Source organism: Notolepis coatsorum, assembly GCF_963971535.1.
Source record: "Notolepis coatsorum genome assembly, chromosome: 2".
Lineage (NCBI taxonomy): Eukaryota > Metazoa > Chordata > Actinopteri > Aulopiformes > Paralepididae > Notolepis > Notolepis coatsorum.
In genome coordinates this window covers 141,973,056-141,992,087 of record NC_140166.1, presented here as the reverse complement: position 1 = coordinate 141,992,087, position 19,032 = coordinate 141,973,056, and the positions used below count along the sequence as shown (strand labels likewise).

At 41.3% G+C, this 19,032-nt stretch overlaps 1 protein-coding gene across 1 annotated transcript in view; it reads left to right on the top strand.

The window, feature by feature from the left end:
• The first annotated feature begins 11,989 nt into the window (after nucleotides 1–11,989).
• LOC311248850 (polyserase-2-like) overlaps nucleotides 11,990–19,032 on the top strand; it is a 31,688-nt gene continuing 24,645 nt past the window's right edge. Inside the window, exons 1-2 of the mRNA XM_084338080.1 lie at nucleotides 11,990–12,063; nucleotides 17,592–17,612. Of these exons, the coding sequence (XP_084194206.1) occupies nucleotides 12,006–12,063; nucleotides 17,592–17,612 (79 nt within the window). The 5' untranslated portion in view covers nucleotides 11,990–12,005. The remainder of the gene's footprint in view (nucleotides 12,064–17,591; nucleotides 17,613–19,032) is intronic.

The window sequence follows — 19,032 nt, the reverse complement described above, 5'->3', positions numbered from 1 at the left end:
ATACGAGCCCTACTTCACCGCACGTTGCATAGTGGGTGAGGCTTCACTTGTTACTAAGACTGAACTGAACGGACTGCGGACTGAACTACTTCTGTATTCACCTGCGCCATATTTATATGTTGGGGGAACAAACTAGTACCAGCCTTATTCCTGTCTCGTAGTCCTGGGCAAAACCGGGCATGTTGAGACAAGCCTTGACGGTAGCTTTGAACTCGACTCTGGGGGTAAGACACTGGCGCTGGTGGCACGCCATCCAATAAGAGAACGAAATATTATGGTCTGTAGTAGGTTAAAGGGATATTCCGTGTATATGTACAAAGAATACACAAGGGATATCAAATGATATACAAATATTATGCAATATATATCAATCAATAAATACATATATTCGGTTTAATCTGACCCTTTGTAACACAAGTAGTGAATTTACCGCCAAAGCCGAATTTATTTAGGGTGTAGAAAAGGTATTTCCATTCCACCATGTCGAATGCCTTCTCTGCGTCTAGGGATATGACAGCCTCAGAGGTATTGGTCATAGAGGGGTTATGTATGATGTTAACTAAACGTCTGAGATTAAAAAATGAGTGTCTATTTTTTATAAATCCTGTTTGATCAGGTGAAATAATTGACGGAAGGACTGATTCTAAACGTATTGCTAGGAGCTTGGCTAAGATTTTATAGTCTACATTTAGTAGGCTGATTGGACGATATGAAGCACATTCCAGAGGGTCCTTGTTTTTTTTAAGTATTAGAGAGATCGTGGCTAAGGTAAGAGTCTGTGGGAGATTGCCATTTACAAATGCTTCATTGTACATTTCGTTTAGGATAGGGGCTATCTTAGGAAGAAACTTCTTGTAGAACTCGGCTGAGTAGCCGTCCGGTCCTGGACTTTTCCCGGATTGAAGAGATTTTACGGCCATAGATAGTTCTTCAGTAGTAAGTGGCTGTTCTAATTTTCCTACCAGGTCTTGGCTAATTAAAGGAATATCGAGGGTGTGGAAGAAGTCATCTAATTCTGAGATATCGGGATCGTTTTCAGATGTATATAAAGATTGGTAGAAACGCTTAAATTCGTTATTGATCTCTTTGGGGTCTAAGGATATCCCAGACGATGTGCGGACTTTAGGAATCTGGTGTGAAGACGAGACCTGGCGCAGCTTGTGAGCTAGTAATTTATTGGCTTTATCTCCTTGTTCGTAATAAGTGCTTCTAGATTTAATAAGCAGTTCAGTAACCTGATCCGTCAGTAGTGTATCATGTTCTGCTTGCAAAGCTAGACGCTCCTTATAAGCATCTGGAGATGGTGATACAGCATATATATTGTCTAATTGAGCGATACTGCGCTTCAGTATAGATAGTCTGGTATTTTTCTGTTTCCTCTCATATGCAGCATATGAAATTATTTCGCCTCTGAGATAGGCTTTCAAAGTTTCCCAGAGAGTCGATGCAGAGATGTTTGGGGTTCTATTTGTACTTAAGAAAAAATCTATTTGGTTTGACACAAAGTTTACAAAGTCATCTTTACTGAGCAGGTGGGTGTTCAGGCGCCAGGGTCGTCGTAGATTGGTGGCAGCCTGAAAGACTACTACTAGGGTAACAGGGGCATGATCAGAGATAATTATTGGATTATACAAGCATGAAGATATGGAATGAAGAAGTCTGTCGTCTACAAGGAAGTAGTCTATACGTGTAAAGGTGTGGTGGACTGGTGAGAAGAAGGAGTATACTTTACCAGATGGGTTAGATAATCTCCAAGGGTCAGAAACCGCATAATCAGACATAAAGGTCCGGACTACCCTAGCTGAGGTTGTCAAGGTGGTAGGTTTAGTGGAGGAACGGTCCAAATGTGGGTCCAGCCAGCAGTTAAAGTCACCTCCTACTATCAACATGTGGGAAGACATATCAGGGAGAGTGGAAAAAACTGATTTAAAAAAAATCCCCATTGTCCCAGTTAGGAGCATAGATATTGACAAGGAGTACATTTGTGTTAAATAACCTACCGCTGACAATTACATATCTGCCATTGCGGTCTGCAATCACATTGGAACATATAAAAGGTACCGATCTGTGAATTAGAATAGCCACCCCCCTGGCCTTACTCTGAAATGAGGAGTGAAACACTTGACCCACCCATCTGCTTCTAAGACTGGAATGTTGTGAGGTTTTAAGATGGGTCTCCTGCAGAAAAATAATATGAGCCTTTAATTGGTGAAGGTGGTGGAGAACCTTACTACGTTTAACTGGGTTATTAATGCCTCTGCAATTCCAAGTAATAAGATTAAGACCATTTCCTCCTATCGAGCTGGCTACACCTGGCTGGGTCATGTCTTGGGAAAGAGAAGATGTGTAAAGAGCAGGGTACCATGTAGACCAGAGATTTTGGTTGACCTTGAATGTGTAAAATCAAAGAACAAAAACGAGTAATACAGTACAGAAAACACAAAAACTAGAACCAAAAACACATAATACAGTACAGAAAACACAAACATACAAAACAAGAACAAATAATACAGTACAAAACACACAAGGAACACAGAAAACACCCCTTCCCTTGCCGAAGCATCTGTGAGATGCAAGCAAAACCCTAAATACCAAAATAGCCTAGAGAAAAACGTGGTAACTAACCTTTACTCTATGCTACCTGAGATGTGTGACCATTGGTACAAGATAAATCAAACGTGAACATCAAACATAAATCAGGTGTGGACAACTAAACATTGGCACTACAGTGCAAGTGGCTTATGTCCACAGAGAATAGTAAACTACTAATGATAAACTTTTTAGAGAGCTGTATTCTTACTAGGGCTGGGCAATTAATCTGAAAAAAAAAAAAAAAAAAAAAAAAATAATAACCGCGATCTCGATTCATAGACCTATGCAATCTCAGTTTAAGTCAAGCACTTTCATATATATTTAAGTTTAAGTCAAGCACTTTCATATATGTTGTGTTGTCTGAAGAAGTGCAATAAATTATTTTATTGAGAAAATAAGAATCGTATGAGAAAATCGTGAACTCAATTCTTAGAGAAAATAATCATGATTCACATTTTAGCAAGAGTCGCCCAGTCCTAATTCTTACTGTGGATAAGACAGAGGGTAGGTTGCATCATGTACCGGTCTGTATTGAGTGTCTCATTACAGTAGGGAATCAGTTGTAGGATACAGTCCAGTATTAGAAGACTGTGCTAAAAAAGTGCAACCAACCCAACATTGTCCTTGTAGGTGGTTTATATCCGCACGAGATAGTAGGCCCGGTGTGTCTTATCTCCAAATAACACATTTAATTTCAAGTTATCACTCTTCCAACAGGATCGAATATGCATTGTCACTGTAATAATGCAGGACATTGGAGAACTATACGGTTTGCAATGGCACTGATTGAATGGAGTGAATAGTTGAAATTAAGTCAAATTAGATTTTCTGGAGCATTCAGCCAAAAAAAGGAGAGCTATACGGTTTGCAATGGTACTGATTGAATAGAGTGAATAGTTGAAATTAAGTCAAATTATATTTCCTGGAGCATTCAGCCAAAAAGACAATACCACCTCAATTTAAACTCCAGCTTCGCTCGTGGCTCATTACTACCAGTTTAGAGTAGCCAAGCAACAACAATAAGATTTCCGGTCCGGAAAAACAGATTAGGACGTTTAGCCTTCAAAATAAATGTGTGAAAATGTATATAAAAATAAAAAATAAAAAAACACATATATTTCACATGATTCAGTTTTTTTTTAAATTTAACAATCCGTTGTTGAAGGCTGTGCTAAAAAAAATGTGCTACCAACCAAACATTGTCCTTGTAGGTGGTTTATATCCGTACGAGATAGTAGGCTACTGATGATAAACACTTATAAGGCAAGTGTATAAGCTTCAAGGGCAGAAGCTCAACCACGCACCCACAGTCCATGTCCAGCTATACACGTCAATATGGTGATCTGGACCAACACTAGAGTAGGGGTGGGACGATACATCGATCCAGATCGATATATCGATGTAATTATCAACAATCGAATCGGATCGATGCGATGTAATAAGATCGATTCATATCGATACTCTTATTTTGAAAATCCTGTGGCGAGTCTCATATCCGCCCAAGAACAACAGCAGTAGCTCCGTGTGTGTAGATGTTACAGCATAGCATTCTCCCTTTCTGTGTGTGTGTGTGTGCGCGCGTCTTTGGAAAGACCAGATGAGGTCAGAGGAGTTTGATGTTTAAATGTTATTTAAACATAAACAATATAAGGTAATACATAATAAATGTAGGCCTATACATGATCATGCAACATCAACAAATTGTTGTAGGAACGGTTTGGGAGAGGGAGGTTGTGAGTTTTGAGTTCCAAAAAATGTAGCTTAAAGTTTAAAGCTCAATATATAAAAACGTGGCACTTTACAGTGAACAGGAGGTCTATTTCTATTAAAAACAATAGATCGTTTTTCCTTTAAATGTCTGGAAGAGCTCAAAAATACAAATGTCAAATGATATTTTCATTACCTTTTTTTTGTTGATCTAAATGTTACTGATTGTGTTAAATGGGCATATGATATCATCTCATATCGATCGCAGGCACCGGAATCTAATCGTATCGTATTGTATCGTGAGAGACTTTGTGATATCGGCAAATATCGTATCGTTGTCCAAAGAATCGATATCGTATCGTATCATGATGAAACTGGTGATTCCCACCCCTACACTAGAGTAGCTTGATATGGACATTAGAGAGCTCTTAGTGCCCCGGTGTGTCTTATCTCCAAATAACAAATTTAATTTCAAGCTGTCAGTCTTCCAACAGGGTTGAATATACACTGTCACTTGTAATGCAGGACATTGGAGAGCTATGTGGTTTGCAATGGCACTGATTGAATGGAGTGAGTAGTTGAAATTAAGTCAAATTAGATTTTCTGGAACATTCAGCCAAAAAGACAATACAACCTCAATTTAAACTCCAGTTTCTCTCGTGGCTCATTACTACCAGTTTAGGGTAGGCAAGCAACAACAATAAGATTTCCGGTCCGGAAGGACAGATTAGGACGTTTAGCCTTCAAAATAAATGTATAAAAATATATATAAAAAAAACCAAAAACATACATTTCACATGATTCCGTTTTTTTTTTTTTTGTTGCTTATTTAACAATCAGTCGTTGACAAAAGAGATCAACTAGTTAACTGCCAGTGCCAGAGTATTATTTGATGTCATACAATGTTGGAAAATAAAACGTAGAAAGACCTAAGTGATGTTATGTTTACTGTAGGTGAAAACAGATAATATGTTACATCATGTACCTATCTTCGTTGAGGATCACGTTACAGCAACAGTCAATTGTGTAGTTTACGCCCCGACCAAGGTAAGAGAGAGAGAAAAAGTGAGAAAGCGACAAAATAACAGCTCGCTAGTGTTGTTCCTGCTAGGTTAACTGCATCAGCCATAGAGCTAACGCATCAAGTTTATTTTGTACTTTCTCAATCGACTCTTTTAGCTCGTCTTTGAATGACAGCATCTCCGATCTGAGAGAGTTTGAAAGGGAGTCGATTTTAGCATATCGGTCTTAAGAGAGCCCATCATGGCTTGTAGTAGTCCAGCAGTTAGGATCCCGGTTTCGTCACCGGCCTCCGGGGCGTCTGGTGTTGGGCCTCCTTTTCGTAGATTTGTTTTCTCAATGATGTAACATTTCAGAAGGGCCATTGTCAGTGATTTGTTTACATGGCCGGCCTTAATACATTTCTGTACCTGTATTTCTATCGATCAGCCCTTTGCTGTGTGCAGACCTCAATGTGCCCCTCCATGACACTCTGTTATAAATCTGATAGGGTTTTTTCAGTGGAAATATCTAATGACAAATTGCATTTCAACTAGAATTGTTTTCTACCCTTCTCATAGCATGCATGCATGTAAGCATGTGTGAGTGTGCGCTATACTCTGCCTGCCATCATCCTGTCCTCTGGTCGATGCCTCCCTGCCGTGCGTCCAGTCAATGCGCTGAGGGCCGGTCCCGCCTTGCAACTCCGCTCGCCATTGTGGTTTCTTCCTCTCAAACACCTCCTTATAGGTACAATCTTTATGCCAATGACCGGCCCGCCGCATATAAAACAAAAACCAGCAGCTTTGCGCTGCCTCTTTCCCGGGACCTTCCTCGGGTTGCCCTGCCCAAGCTGTGAGACCGTTTTCACCAGGGCTAACTGTGACTGTCTGACCGCTGTTATCAATGACAGGTGTGAACGCTGCGTCAGCTCTTGAGCATACAACCTCAGCATCTCTAATTGTCTGGCCAATTCATCTGCTGTTATTGATCCAGCCTCATGTGTGGCCGCTGCGGCGGGTGGCATATGAGGCCTGTCTCCTCGCACCGGAGTTGATGGTCGTCGGCGAGACCGCTGACGCGGCGGGACAGCTGGTGACGCACACGGAAAGGCACCGAGCCCGAAGTCCAGCCCCGGGCACACCGTGGGAGAAGAGAAAGAGAACAGAGTGTTAGCTTCTCCCGTCACAACCCCACAGGCCGCCCCCTGCTCCTCTAAACTGTCCACATTCTCCATTCTCTAACACGCTTCTTTTTTCCCTTAACAGACAAAAACAACACAAAAATAAAATATGTGGCCCCCAAAAAATTAGGTTCCTTTAAGCACTCGGAGATAAAAAGCTCTGTGAAAACAGCGTATCAACAACGCCCTATCCTATTTCTTTTCAGAAAAACTGCAGTTTTTGACCAGATAGGTGATAGAAACTAATCACACAACACACCACCTGCCTCCCTCTTGGTATTCTCCACGCACGGACCCTCTTCCCGCCTCCTTGTGAAATAATAACCCAAAAAAAAACAATCAGTGCTTAAAAGATAACCCACGCTAAATAGTGGGACCCATCGCATGAACTCCTGTAATTCCTAACATACTTCACAGTACACTTTGCACACGCCTACCCCTATCGGATACAAATGTAATTCTCGCTAATTACCAGAACGCACCCCTTAAATCCAAGTAATTAGAGGAACACAAGAGGGTTACACACAGAAAAAAAACTATGTTCTAATGTTAGACACCCACTTGACCCAGAACCCCAAAAATAACTTCAATACCCCATAGGTTTACCTGTCATAGACAGGCGTCCCCCTTCTCCCGTATTATCTCGGAGGCTTTGAGGCAGGAGATATTAATTCTCCCCTGGACTGCTCGTCGGCAATCACCACTCGGTCATACGCTATCTGGTCAACCGTCCATTCTCTAATCGTAACCTAACTACTTTATAGATACAAAACAAAACCGCTTTAAACAGAATGGCAACAGCTCACCGAATATTCCCCACGCGTTCCCAAGGTTCAAGCCGGAAATGACAGCAAAACGGACGGCGCAGGTGGTTCTCTCCCCCCTTCCAATGCGCGGAGGAGTTTGAGATAAGGAAGCGCTTCCCCTGAAACTCAAGATTCAACCTGTCCGCAGAGCCCGCTTCGCGGCCAACTCGACCCCCATCGCTTTAAAATCTAATAAACTAGTTAAAACAAAAAATATCCCATCATTTCTCTCGTCGCCATCTGTAATGGGAAATATCTAAGGATTAAACGATGAGCCGTTTACAAATCATTCTGAGTCATTATTAATAATAGGAAAGTTTATTAACAATAATAAGAACGTTTATTTCACCGTGGCCACGTTGAAAGGACAGTCAACAGCCAGAGACAGTATATGTTAACCTACTAGCGTCTGGCCGAAGACTGACCCCGAGCCTTGGTCAGACATACAATTAAATACATGACATGACGTAGAAGAAAACAAAATGGCTGGTTAGAGAAATTAATAATACGACTATGTTATGGCTATAGCCTGGAAGGAAAACAGCTCCGTCTAACAGTTCCCATAACCTTGGGTTATGGCTCTGAAGAAACACAATCCCGTGACCTATAGTCTGGGCCTTTATAATAGAATACTCATTGTAACTGTCTATGTGGCTTATGGCCTATATGACAGAACATACAGCAGATATGATGACGAAGGCAAACAAAATGGTTTCTCAGTAACTGGGATCAACAGCAACTTTGTTATGACTGGTAGAATGTCAGCGTGATCTTAAAGTGCGCACAGAACTGATTTATACACACACACACACACGCACGCACACACACACGCACACACACACACACACACACACACACAAGCGCATATACGCAAGTGCAATCTTTCTATCATACAAGCTCTTCTTGCTCTCTATTTGTGTGAATGTGCGCGTGGAAAGCTGGCGCGCAGCACAGACGCTTGATTCAATATCATAAGCAGCAGGTAGACCCCATCACGAATTCCGAGCCACATTAGTATTCACCTCCACTGCCTGTGTCACACAGAATGAAGGGGGAGATGCATTCAGATAGCCAACACCCAGACACTTAGTCTACCTGCGCTTTTTGTTATGTAAAACGGTGGCCGGGTACTTGAGTCACAACGAATGGATACAGCGCATTTTTGTGTGCGCGTACACGCGAGTACACATCCGTGCGCGATCGCGCGTACTTCTGCCTCAGTGATCTGGTAACACGGCGTGTAACCGGGTGTGACCACGACTGCAACACTGCTTATGGCCAAGAGGAAAGGCCACTTTAAATTAGTATAACAACAGGAGCAGTGTATTGCACTACTAAAGCTACCTAGCATGTCCTATATGCTCTGTAAATACTATGTACAGATACCGAGATGTCACACCATGTTACCTGTTACCTGTTTATTGCACAATGTTGTTTTTTTATTGGATTCTATTATATGTTGTACCACTGTATTTTTATTGGATTCTATTATATGTTGTACCACTGTATTGCACATCGTTGCGGGCAAGACCACCCGCATTTCATTGTATACTTGTATGCCGTGACAATTAAAACTCTTGACTTGACTTGACTTTCCAGTCTGATCCCTTAGAGCGCTGCACCGCCACTGGCTGACTGAAGCGCGGGGTACTTGAAAAATACTAACCACTTGACGAGAGGCAGAAGCAAGAATCAAATTATCAAGAATCAACGAACAAAGAACTATAGGGCATATGGAAAACAAGACAGGACACAAAATACAAATCACCGGAGAAAACAATAATACAAAGACTACGACTAAACAGAAAAGCAGAGCAAGTAAACAAGCTAGACTAGAACAGGTTACATGAAAAGAGGGGAGGAGAGAGGGGAGGAGAGAGAGCAGACAGAACAGGCAGGAGAGGCAGTCCATGACAATTAAAGCTCAGACAAATATGTTATGGCCTCATTACGTCAGAGACACATTCACTGTTTACATTTCTTTCAGTTGTTTTCATCTTGAGCAGGGGAGAAAGGGAGAGAGACATTCCATGACCAGGCAGGAGAGACAGTCCATGGCCAGGCAGGAGAGACAGTCCATGGCCAGGCAGGAGAGACAGTCCATGACCAGGCAGGAGAGACAGTCCATGGCCAGGCAGGAGAGACAGTCCATGGCCAGGCAGGAGAGACAGTCCATGGCCAGGCAGGAGAGACAGTCCATGGCCAGGCAGGAGAATGTGACAATTCAAGCTCAATAGACAAAAAACACTTTCTAAAGTTCGCAAAATGGTTTTCTAAACAATGTTATATGCATCTCACATCCGTTCAGAAAGAACATGTTGTAGTGATTGTACGAACGTTATACCCCCCGAACGTTATACCTGGTGGCACTTCCTACCACCGGCATTCTTTCTATCCAGTAACGTTACTGTAGCATGTTGTTTACCAATGCATATTAAATACGCTTCGTTCAGCTTTGATCCTCCGACTCCCATCTCTCTGCGCTACAATGTACAAGATTTTACACAGACACGGTGGGATAGATATAAAAACTGTGTTGAGCGGTGGCTTAACCTACCAGGCCAGAATCATACCATTGCGGCGACATACAAACATTGTTTAGAGATCGATTTTGCCAATGTTCCTGGAGATGCATGGTTTTCACGCAACTTGCATTTTATCAACAAAAAGCTCCTGGATACAGCTGAGAAACGGGCCACAGCGTGTTCTGCAGCTCAAGATGTGGATACACTATTTTATGCTGTGCTGAAACAGTTTAGCTGTCAGATACTGTATGCCATCTAGTTTTATTGTTTACAGTGATGTTTATGTAGCTCCTCTGCTAGTTCATAGTGATGTTAAAGTATGTTAGCTTTCAGAACCAATGCTTGTGTTACCCTCACCTATTCCTCACCCACACACACTAGGTCCTAGTGACTAGGACAATAGAGCTACACTGCCCTGTCAAGGCTAACCGCAGTAACTTGATAAAAGTCAACATTTTGTTATGAGTGAAATTGACCTTGTCAATAAAACTTAACCTAGCCATTTTGAAAATGAAATTTAATACCTGAATATATTGGAATGATGATGATCCAAATAAAATGGCTAGGTTAAGTTATGAAAGCTGGAGGGAAAACAACATTGTATTTGAAGTTACTGCACTTTGCCTGTACATTACCTGTATAATTATTTAAGGAAATCGTGCAGCAGAGTGCAGTATCTGCTTTTTTGGGGTTAATTAAAATAACTACGTCATATTTTTGTATGCCTAAAGATTACTTCATTAATACATGTTAAATCTGGGTACTATCATCTATCTACCTATAACACATTTTGGATGGCAAGTCAAAAAACTTTAAAGCAATTTTTCTCAGTTTCACTGTTTGGAAGTTACTGCGGTCTGCCTTGACAGGGCAGTACAGTAGCATGCACCCCTGGGGGAGGGGGGGGGGCTAACTAGATGGCATACAGTATCTGAAGAAAACTAGAATGCTTGCTATAATGTAAACGAAAACACAGCTAAACTGTCTCTCAGCACAGCATCAAATAGTCTATTTTTCATATTCAGCCCAGGACCAGGCTAAAAACTAAAGGGGAGCAAGCTTTTGCGGTGACATCCCCAAGGCTCTAGAACGCCCTCCCCCTAAACATGAAAACCGCTCCGACTGAACTCTTTTTAAAAGGCAGCTAAAATGTTTAATTATTGTAAAGTGTAATTATTAATAGTAGCTATATCATGTGAACCAGACTGGCATTGATTATGGTTCTGCTCACAGGATGTAAGTTTACACAACAATAACAAATTATGTTAGAATGGCTACTGTGAAAAAGGCATATTGTAATATAACTGTAGCACACCGAAATAACTGGAATACTGTTACTGAAACAAATAATGGTATTTTTTATTGTTATTGTACTTTATACTGAACTAATAATGTTGAAGGCTTGAACACTGCTTTGTTGCTGAAGCCTATGATAATGTTTTATTTGTTTGTTTCTATTTTTATTTTGTTGTAATATTGTAGACAATTGTACTGTAAAATACTGTCACTGTGCACCAGTACTTTATATTACTTTATTATTATTTAAACTAAAGATTTTGAAGACTTGTCTTTGTCTCTTTTGCCCTGGGTTGAATGTGCCCCTTTGACAAAACCCTTGGCCCCAGCCAGGCCCCCCCAGTAACATAGGTCTAGAGCCACTGGGAGACAGCCAGCAGAATTCTGAGAAGGCTCAGACAAACATGTTATGGCCTCATAAATTATGTTATGGCATAAGTTATGGCCTGTCTAAAAATGTTCAGTTGTTTTCGTCTTCGTCAGTACAGTAACATAGGTCTAGAGCCACTGGGAGACAGCCAGCCGAATTCGGAGAAAGCTCAGACAAACAGGTTATTAAACATAAAGTAATCTTTTCAGTTGTTTTCATCTTCGTCAGTTATTATCGACACAATAATTAAACGTTTCTACCGTACTACATTTGTGTGCCGTACGACATCCGTTTGTGCCTCCTTTCGAAACCCATTTAGTGACAAATGATGGTCTTTACATGTTTACTAGTTGTATTATGTTTACAGTAGTGTTAACTTGAGCCAAGTTATGATGAATGAATGGAATGTCTTGTGTAATGCAGCACTTGCACACATTTTTGAACATCATAATCGGGGAGGAGCTGAGTGGAGAGAGAGATTACAGTACTGTACTTAAGGATGACGGTTAAATGAGGTTTATGAGAACATGGCTCTCTACGAGTTACTGCGTGTGCCTATTCTGATGCTTATCCTCCTGCTCAAAGGTAAAAATGATCTTGTTGTTTCTTCACAACAAATTATTTATTAGAATAAATGTAAATACAATTTACATGTACATTTAGTCATCTAGCTGACACTTTTATCCAACCCTAACCCTAACCCTAACCAAGTCAGCAGGAAGGTACAGGCAGCTGAGGGTCAGTGGCGTTGTTCTTCAGATAGTACGGAGCTTGAGTTTTACACTCTGAGTGCATAGTAGTATAGACATATTGGCAAGATAGGTAGTAGTATAAGAATAGTAGCAGGGTACAAAAAGACGTAAGAGGGTTCGTATTTTTATTATTATCTTTTCTTTTTTTGTATTTGTATTATTTCAGATATTGTTTGAAGAGGTGTGATTGACAGTGTCAAAGGCCTTTTGTAGGTCCAGCATGACCATGCCGCAGTATTTGCCCGCATCCACCTCTTGTTTGATGTGGTCGTTCAAATAGAGAAGGCATGTGTCAGTGGAGTGGGATGTTCTGAAGCCAGATGGAATTCGTAGATTAGATTTTTTTCCCGCCAGGTACTTTTCGACCTGTTTATGGAGAGGTTTATTATGTGTGTGATGACTGGGGTGATGGCGGCTGCTGAGTCTCTGAGGAATTTGGAGGGGATATTTTCATGGCCAGTGGCCTTGTTAGGTTGGAGGGGGCTCAGTTTTTTGAGTACCTCAGCTGTTACCATTTCAAGTTTGAAGTCGTCTTTGCGGACCCCTAGGTTTCTCTAGAAGGCTAGGATGTGTTCTACCCCAAAATGCCCTGAGTGTGAGGGTAGTTTATTAACCAGTGTTGTGGCTATGTTTGTAAAGAAAATGTTTAAGTAATTGGCCACATCCAGCTTGTCTTTTTTAATTTTTTAATTTATAGCATTTTCAGCTTTTTTGGTCAACGCAGGACCTTTTGGCCACGCAGGACCGACAGAGGAGAGAGGGTGAAACGGGAGGAGAAGAGGGGAAGACATGCGGCACATGGCCACCGAGTCGGGGAATCGAACCCGGGGCGACCGCTTCGCGACTCAGCGCTCTATGTGGTGTGTTACTGGAGCGCCCCTGTTGTTACCATTTCTAGTTTGAAATCGTATTTACGGACCCCTAGGTTATTGTAGTAGGCTATGATGTGTTCTACCCCAAAATGCCCTGAGTGGGAGGGCAGTTTGTTTACCAGTGTTGTGGCTATGTTTGTGAAGAAGATGTTTAAGTAATTGGCCACATCCAGCTTGTCTGTGATGAGCGTGTTGTCCGTCTTTATGTTTATGTTTGAAAATCTGGTTTTAAGTTTTTTACTGCAGCCTAGTTGATTATTGAGTAATTTCCAAAGTTCACATGGTTTATTTTAGTTTTCCTCAGTTTTGTCATTGATGAAATTCTTTTTAGCAGTTTTGATCATGGCGTTTACGTCATTTCTTAGTCTGTTTCTTTGCAGTTTGAGTTCAGTCACGTGGGCTTGGAGTTCACTGCTCGAGCTTTTGGTAAGCTTTGACTGACTTTTACGAAACTCAGAGCATTTTTTGTCTCTGATTTTCAGAGCGGTCAATATTTCGGAGTGCATCTCAGCGTGATTTTTTACCCTGGTGGTTCTTAGGGGGGCCATGTCGTTTAGTATTGTTGAAAATTTTGTTTTGAAACTGTTGTATCTGGTAATGATACTCTGTACTTGCGTTGTTATCAAACCAAATGTAGTCTTCTTGTTAAGAATGGGATGTCCAGACATGCGCTCCTGACTTTCTTGCAAGTTTATTAACAAAAGCACACAATGACTGCTTCTTAAAAACACTTGCTGTCGCTCAAAAACACTGGATGTTTACAATAATTCAAGGTTTACATCGGCGTTCTCCAAACTAATCTAACAAGAATGTTCACTGGTATTGTCAACGCTGTCTTCCGTGATCTCGTTCTGTGTATAACAGCGTGGATATGCAGTCGTCCTTCATCGATGAGGCTGTCCAATCTTCTCCTGCTTTTTCAATCATCTCTCCTCTCAGTGTCTTCGGGCCCCATATTTGTAGCAAGCCAGGGTCCAGCTGATGACATCACAGCTAGTGACATCATAACTGGTTTTCCTCCAATCCACAAGCAGTTCGTTTTTTATTTGAAAATGTAGGCTTGGCTTAACGCTAACTGTCCTGCTGAAGACTCTTTACAACTCATTTTAAGACTAAAACCTTGTTACTATTATATTTACAACACATGCTATATGAATATTAAGGTACTTCTCTCAAAGACACATATTTCAACATAACACATTAACTGTTTTGTCCCAGAGTACATCACAAAGCTCACATTCACAGGAGTTATTTTCAGTTCAGAGTATCTATACGGCATTTCATATTATTTGACTTATTCAACTGGTTTACCTAGATTCATTAAAGTCTTAAACCATGCTTTTCTAAATAATCACCTTAAATGATATTAATTCAACCAGTTACCATGGATACTCAAACTTAATTAGTTTACACAATAGTCTTGTACCTTAGTAAAATAATCGTGTACATTTGGCTATAAACCACTCTATGTTTACTATCAAAATGTTTCCCAGGTTAAACACCTCATTTCAGTAATAATTGTACTTTAATCTGGTTTAAATTGAATATGGAAAAATACATTTCTAATGTCCTAAAGTTCTAAACATTATCTCCTTCCTCTGCCTGTGGTCTCTGACTCTGTGCCACAGAAGAAGTTAGTTTCTCACACCTCTGTGAGAAACAACTGCTTGAGCGTGCTTACAGTATGCAAATGTATTTGTCTCCCTCCTTCAGTTACACTCCCTGCATGTTCTGATAACTTTGCATTAGTTACAGAATAAGTTATTCTTAAAAGATATATACTTTATCCCACATAATACTTTGGAGATGTATTACTTTAAGTTACTTCTTTAAAAAGGCTTTATTCAACCAGAAGCTTTTATTTCCTGATTATATTTTTAAGTAATTTTCAAGAGCAGTATAGCTACTCACACAAACACTGTTGATACAGATGTTTATCAAGTTTCAAGTTTCTTTAATAGTTGTCATACAGAAGTACAGAATACTTTTATACAAAATGCTTCTTACTGTTACGATCCAGAGACTGTGCAAGACAAGATAAGTATGAAATAAAATAACATAGTATAGCATGTAAATTAGAAGTAAAAAATGAGGTCACAGTGTTCAGTATAGACATATGTACAATGTTCGAGGCAGAATAGACGTAACTGAGTTACCATATAATATACAATACTATGCAGTGTACTAATATACAATACTATATAGTGCAAGGCAGAAATGGGATGAGGTGCAATTTAGGTACAATTTACAGTAGGTGTACGAGTTGTAGTGCAAATCCTTTATCAATAAATATAAAGTGTGTTTGTGTGATCTAAAGTGTGGAGAGTGGGTCCTGCAGTGTGTTGTTTGTTTAAGTGAGTGTGTGCGTGTGGGTGTGTGTACTGTGTGCATTTGATGGTTGTTGCATAGTGTTTATTGTTCGTTTAGCATCCTGATGGCCTGGGGATAGAAGCTTCTTCTGAGTCTTTCTGTGCTCGGCTTAAGACTCCGGTATCGCTTGCCTGACCGCAGCAGTTCAAAGAGGCAGTTGTCCATATTTGAATGTTATCACCTGTTATTTGGCCGAATCATTGTTTTTAGTCTTCGGGGGTGAATCACCCCTTCTGTGGGTTGCTTTGAAGCTCGTAGAGGTGTTCTGTATACAAATTGGTTTCTGTGAGACTTCTGTCTCTGTGAGCTGGTCTCTATATTGATCCAGCTGTGTAAGGTCATGGGAAGATTTTCTCTAAATGACTTCCTCCTGTATTCCAACTTAGAGACAATAGCCATACCATAGTCCCCTCCATACTCATAGCCAAGCTCAGGGACCTGGGCTTGAACTATGACCTCTGCCAGTGGGTCTTGGACTTCCTGACTGGCAGACCCCAGGTGGTGAGAGCAGGCAACTGCACCTCCTCATCCATCACCCTCAACATAGGGGCCCCCCAGGGCTGTGTTCTGAGTCCCCTCCTCTACTCCCTGTACACACACGACTGTGTGGCTCAGCGGAGTAGCAATACAATCATCAAATTTGCTGACGACACAGTGGTGGTGGGCCTGATCTCTGCCAACGACGAGAGGGCCTACCTGGAAGAGGTCAAGGTCCTGGCGGGATGGTGCCAGGAAAACAGCCTCTCCCTGAACGTCAGCAAAACAAAGGAGATGATTGTGGACTTCAGGAGGTCGGGGGTCAAGGACTACAGCCCCCTCAGCATCGACGGGGCACCGGTTGAGAGAGTCAACAGCTTTAAGTACCTCAGAGCCTACATATCCGAGGACTTGACATGGACCACACACATTGACAGTGTTGTGAAGAAGGCACGACAACGCCTCTACTTCCTCAGGCGCCTAAGGAAGTTCCAAGTCAGTCAGAAGATCCTTAAGAACTTCTACTCATGTACAATAGAGAGCATCTTGACCGGCAACATCACCTCCTGGTTTGGGAATAGCACTGCACAAGACCGAAGCAGACTACAAAGAGTGACACGTTCAGCCAAACGCACAATTGGAGGGGGGCTCCCCACCCTCCAGAACATTTACAACAAGCGTTGCAAGGGCAAGGCTAAGAGAATCATTAAAGACTCCAGTCACCCGAACAACTGCCTCTTTGAACTGCTGCGGTCAGGCAAGCGATACCGGAGTCTCAAGGCGAGCACAGAAAGACTCAGAAGAAGCTTCTATCCCCAGGCCATCAGGCTGCTAAACGAACAATGAATGAACACTACACAACAACAACCACCAAACGCACATAGCACACACATCCACACGCACACACTCACTTTAAACAAACACACTGTAGCACCCACTCCACACACTTTATAGCACACACCCACTTTAAACAAACACACTGTAGCACCCACTCCCCACACTTTATATTTATTGATGAAGGATTGCACTACAACTCGTACACCTTACTGTAAATTGTACCTAAATTGTACCTCATCCCATTTCTGCTTTGCACTATATAGTACTGTACATTAGTACACTGCATAGTATTGTATATTATATGGTAACTCAGAACATTGTACATATGTCTATACCGAACACTGTGACCTCATTTTCTTCTTCTAAATTACATGCTATACTATGTTATTTGATACTATCTTGTCTAGCACAGTCTCTGGAGCGTAACAGTAAGAAGCATTTTGTATGAAAGTATTCTGTACTTCTGTATGACAACTATTAAAGAAACTTGAAACTTGAAACTTTAAGAATATGTATAATTGCCAAATTATACTACAAAACCAAGCCATGTTTCTTCAACCAGTGTACCATCTGCAGATGAGTAACGTTAAGCAGGTTTGATCTGTTCACAAATCTGTCACGGCACTTCCTTGTATTATTATGCAACTGCATAAGCATACATGGAAATAGGCATACATAGAAATAGGCCAAGACAAAAAGGACATACTGTACAAACAGGTCCGTTCTGTTTTCCAAGGATGCACTGAAACGTTTATGCAGAGCACCTTAAACTAATTTGTCCTAATTTTCCTTTCTGTGTCTTCAGGCTATCATCCACAACTGTCAGGTAAGCATTCAGGAGCAAATATTGTTCATGCTTAGTTCCATAGATTCGTCTACTGGGGCATTTGCTGGTTATTGGTGACAATGGACACAATTACCAATAGCAAATATGAAATTCTTACATACATCCTACAAACATAATACTGTTCTGACAGCACAGTATGGGTGCAATTAAAAAGGGCATATTTTAGTCCTTTTCCACAAGTTAATATAGGTCTTTGAGGTCCCCTAAACATGTCTTTGAAGTTTTTTTTCTGGGAAAAAAACTCACTCAGATGATGTCAAGTCAAGTCATGTCAAGTAATTTATTTATATAGCACATTTAAAAGCTCGAGAGCCAACCAAAGTGCTGTACAGTACAGTCAAAGCATAAAATCAATGTCCTATAAAATACACAAATACAAAAAGGCACAACAGGACAGGACAGTACATTAAAAAAATAGGACAAGCGGAAAGGGGAGCACAAAGTACAGTATAGCACACCAGGGACAGAGGAGCTGATGTATTATAGCAGCCTCTATACCCCTCAGATGATGTATTATAGCAGCCTCTATACCCCTCAGATGATGTATTATAGCAGACTCTATACCCCTCAGATGATGCATTATAGCAACCTATACCCCTCAGGTGATGCATTATAGCAGCCTCTATACCCCTCAGATGATGTATTATAGCAGCCTCTATACCCCTCAGATGATGTATTATAGCAGCCTCTATACCCCTCTGTGCTCATTTAAATATTGTAAAGCAGCCTGTTTTCTAGAACACTTAAGCAGAGAAATCGCATCTGAAAGATGTTCACACTTCAGCCAGTTTGGGCTGGGCGTGAACAATTCCCCCCTCTCACTGAATATCATTAACATAATGAAGTGCTGTCACAACAAGCTCCTAGTTACACCTACACACAGTCCTCATATCAGTGAGAGCCAGCATATCACCAGGGTGATCAAGTTAGACAGTGAGAGCAGTATATCACCAGGGTTATCAAGTGTAGATAGACAGGCAGTGAGAGCAGCATATCACCAGGGTTATCAAATGTAGACAGACAGTGAGAGCAGCATATCACCAGTTATCAAGTGTAGATACTGTAGACAGGCAGTGAGAGCAGGGCCGTAGCCAGGGTTTAGAAATTAGGGAGGTCCATTTATTTTTTTGGCCCAGACCGGCCCACTATAATCGGTCGGACACCACCCACCGGTACACCATTCTTGCGGTCCCCTTAAATATGCGTACCTACTGTACTATTCCCCCAACCCACTACAAAGCTGGGTAGTAAGTGCCATGGACAAGTGGACCAGTGTACTCACTCGCTCTTGGCTGAATCTTGGTGATGTAAAAAGTCCTGCATCATAGCAGGCTCAGGATGGGCAAAGTAGTCTATAGCCTGTTCATCCCTGTATCTCTCCTCCACAACCTGGCTTGAC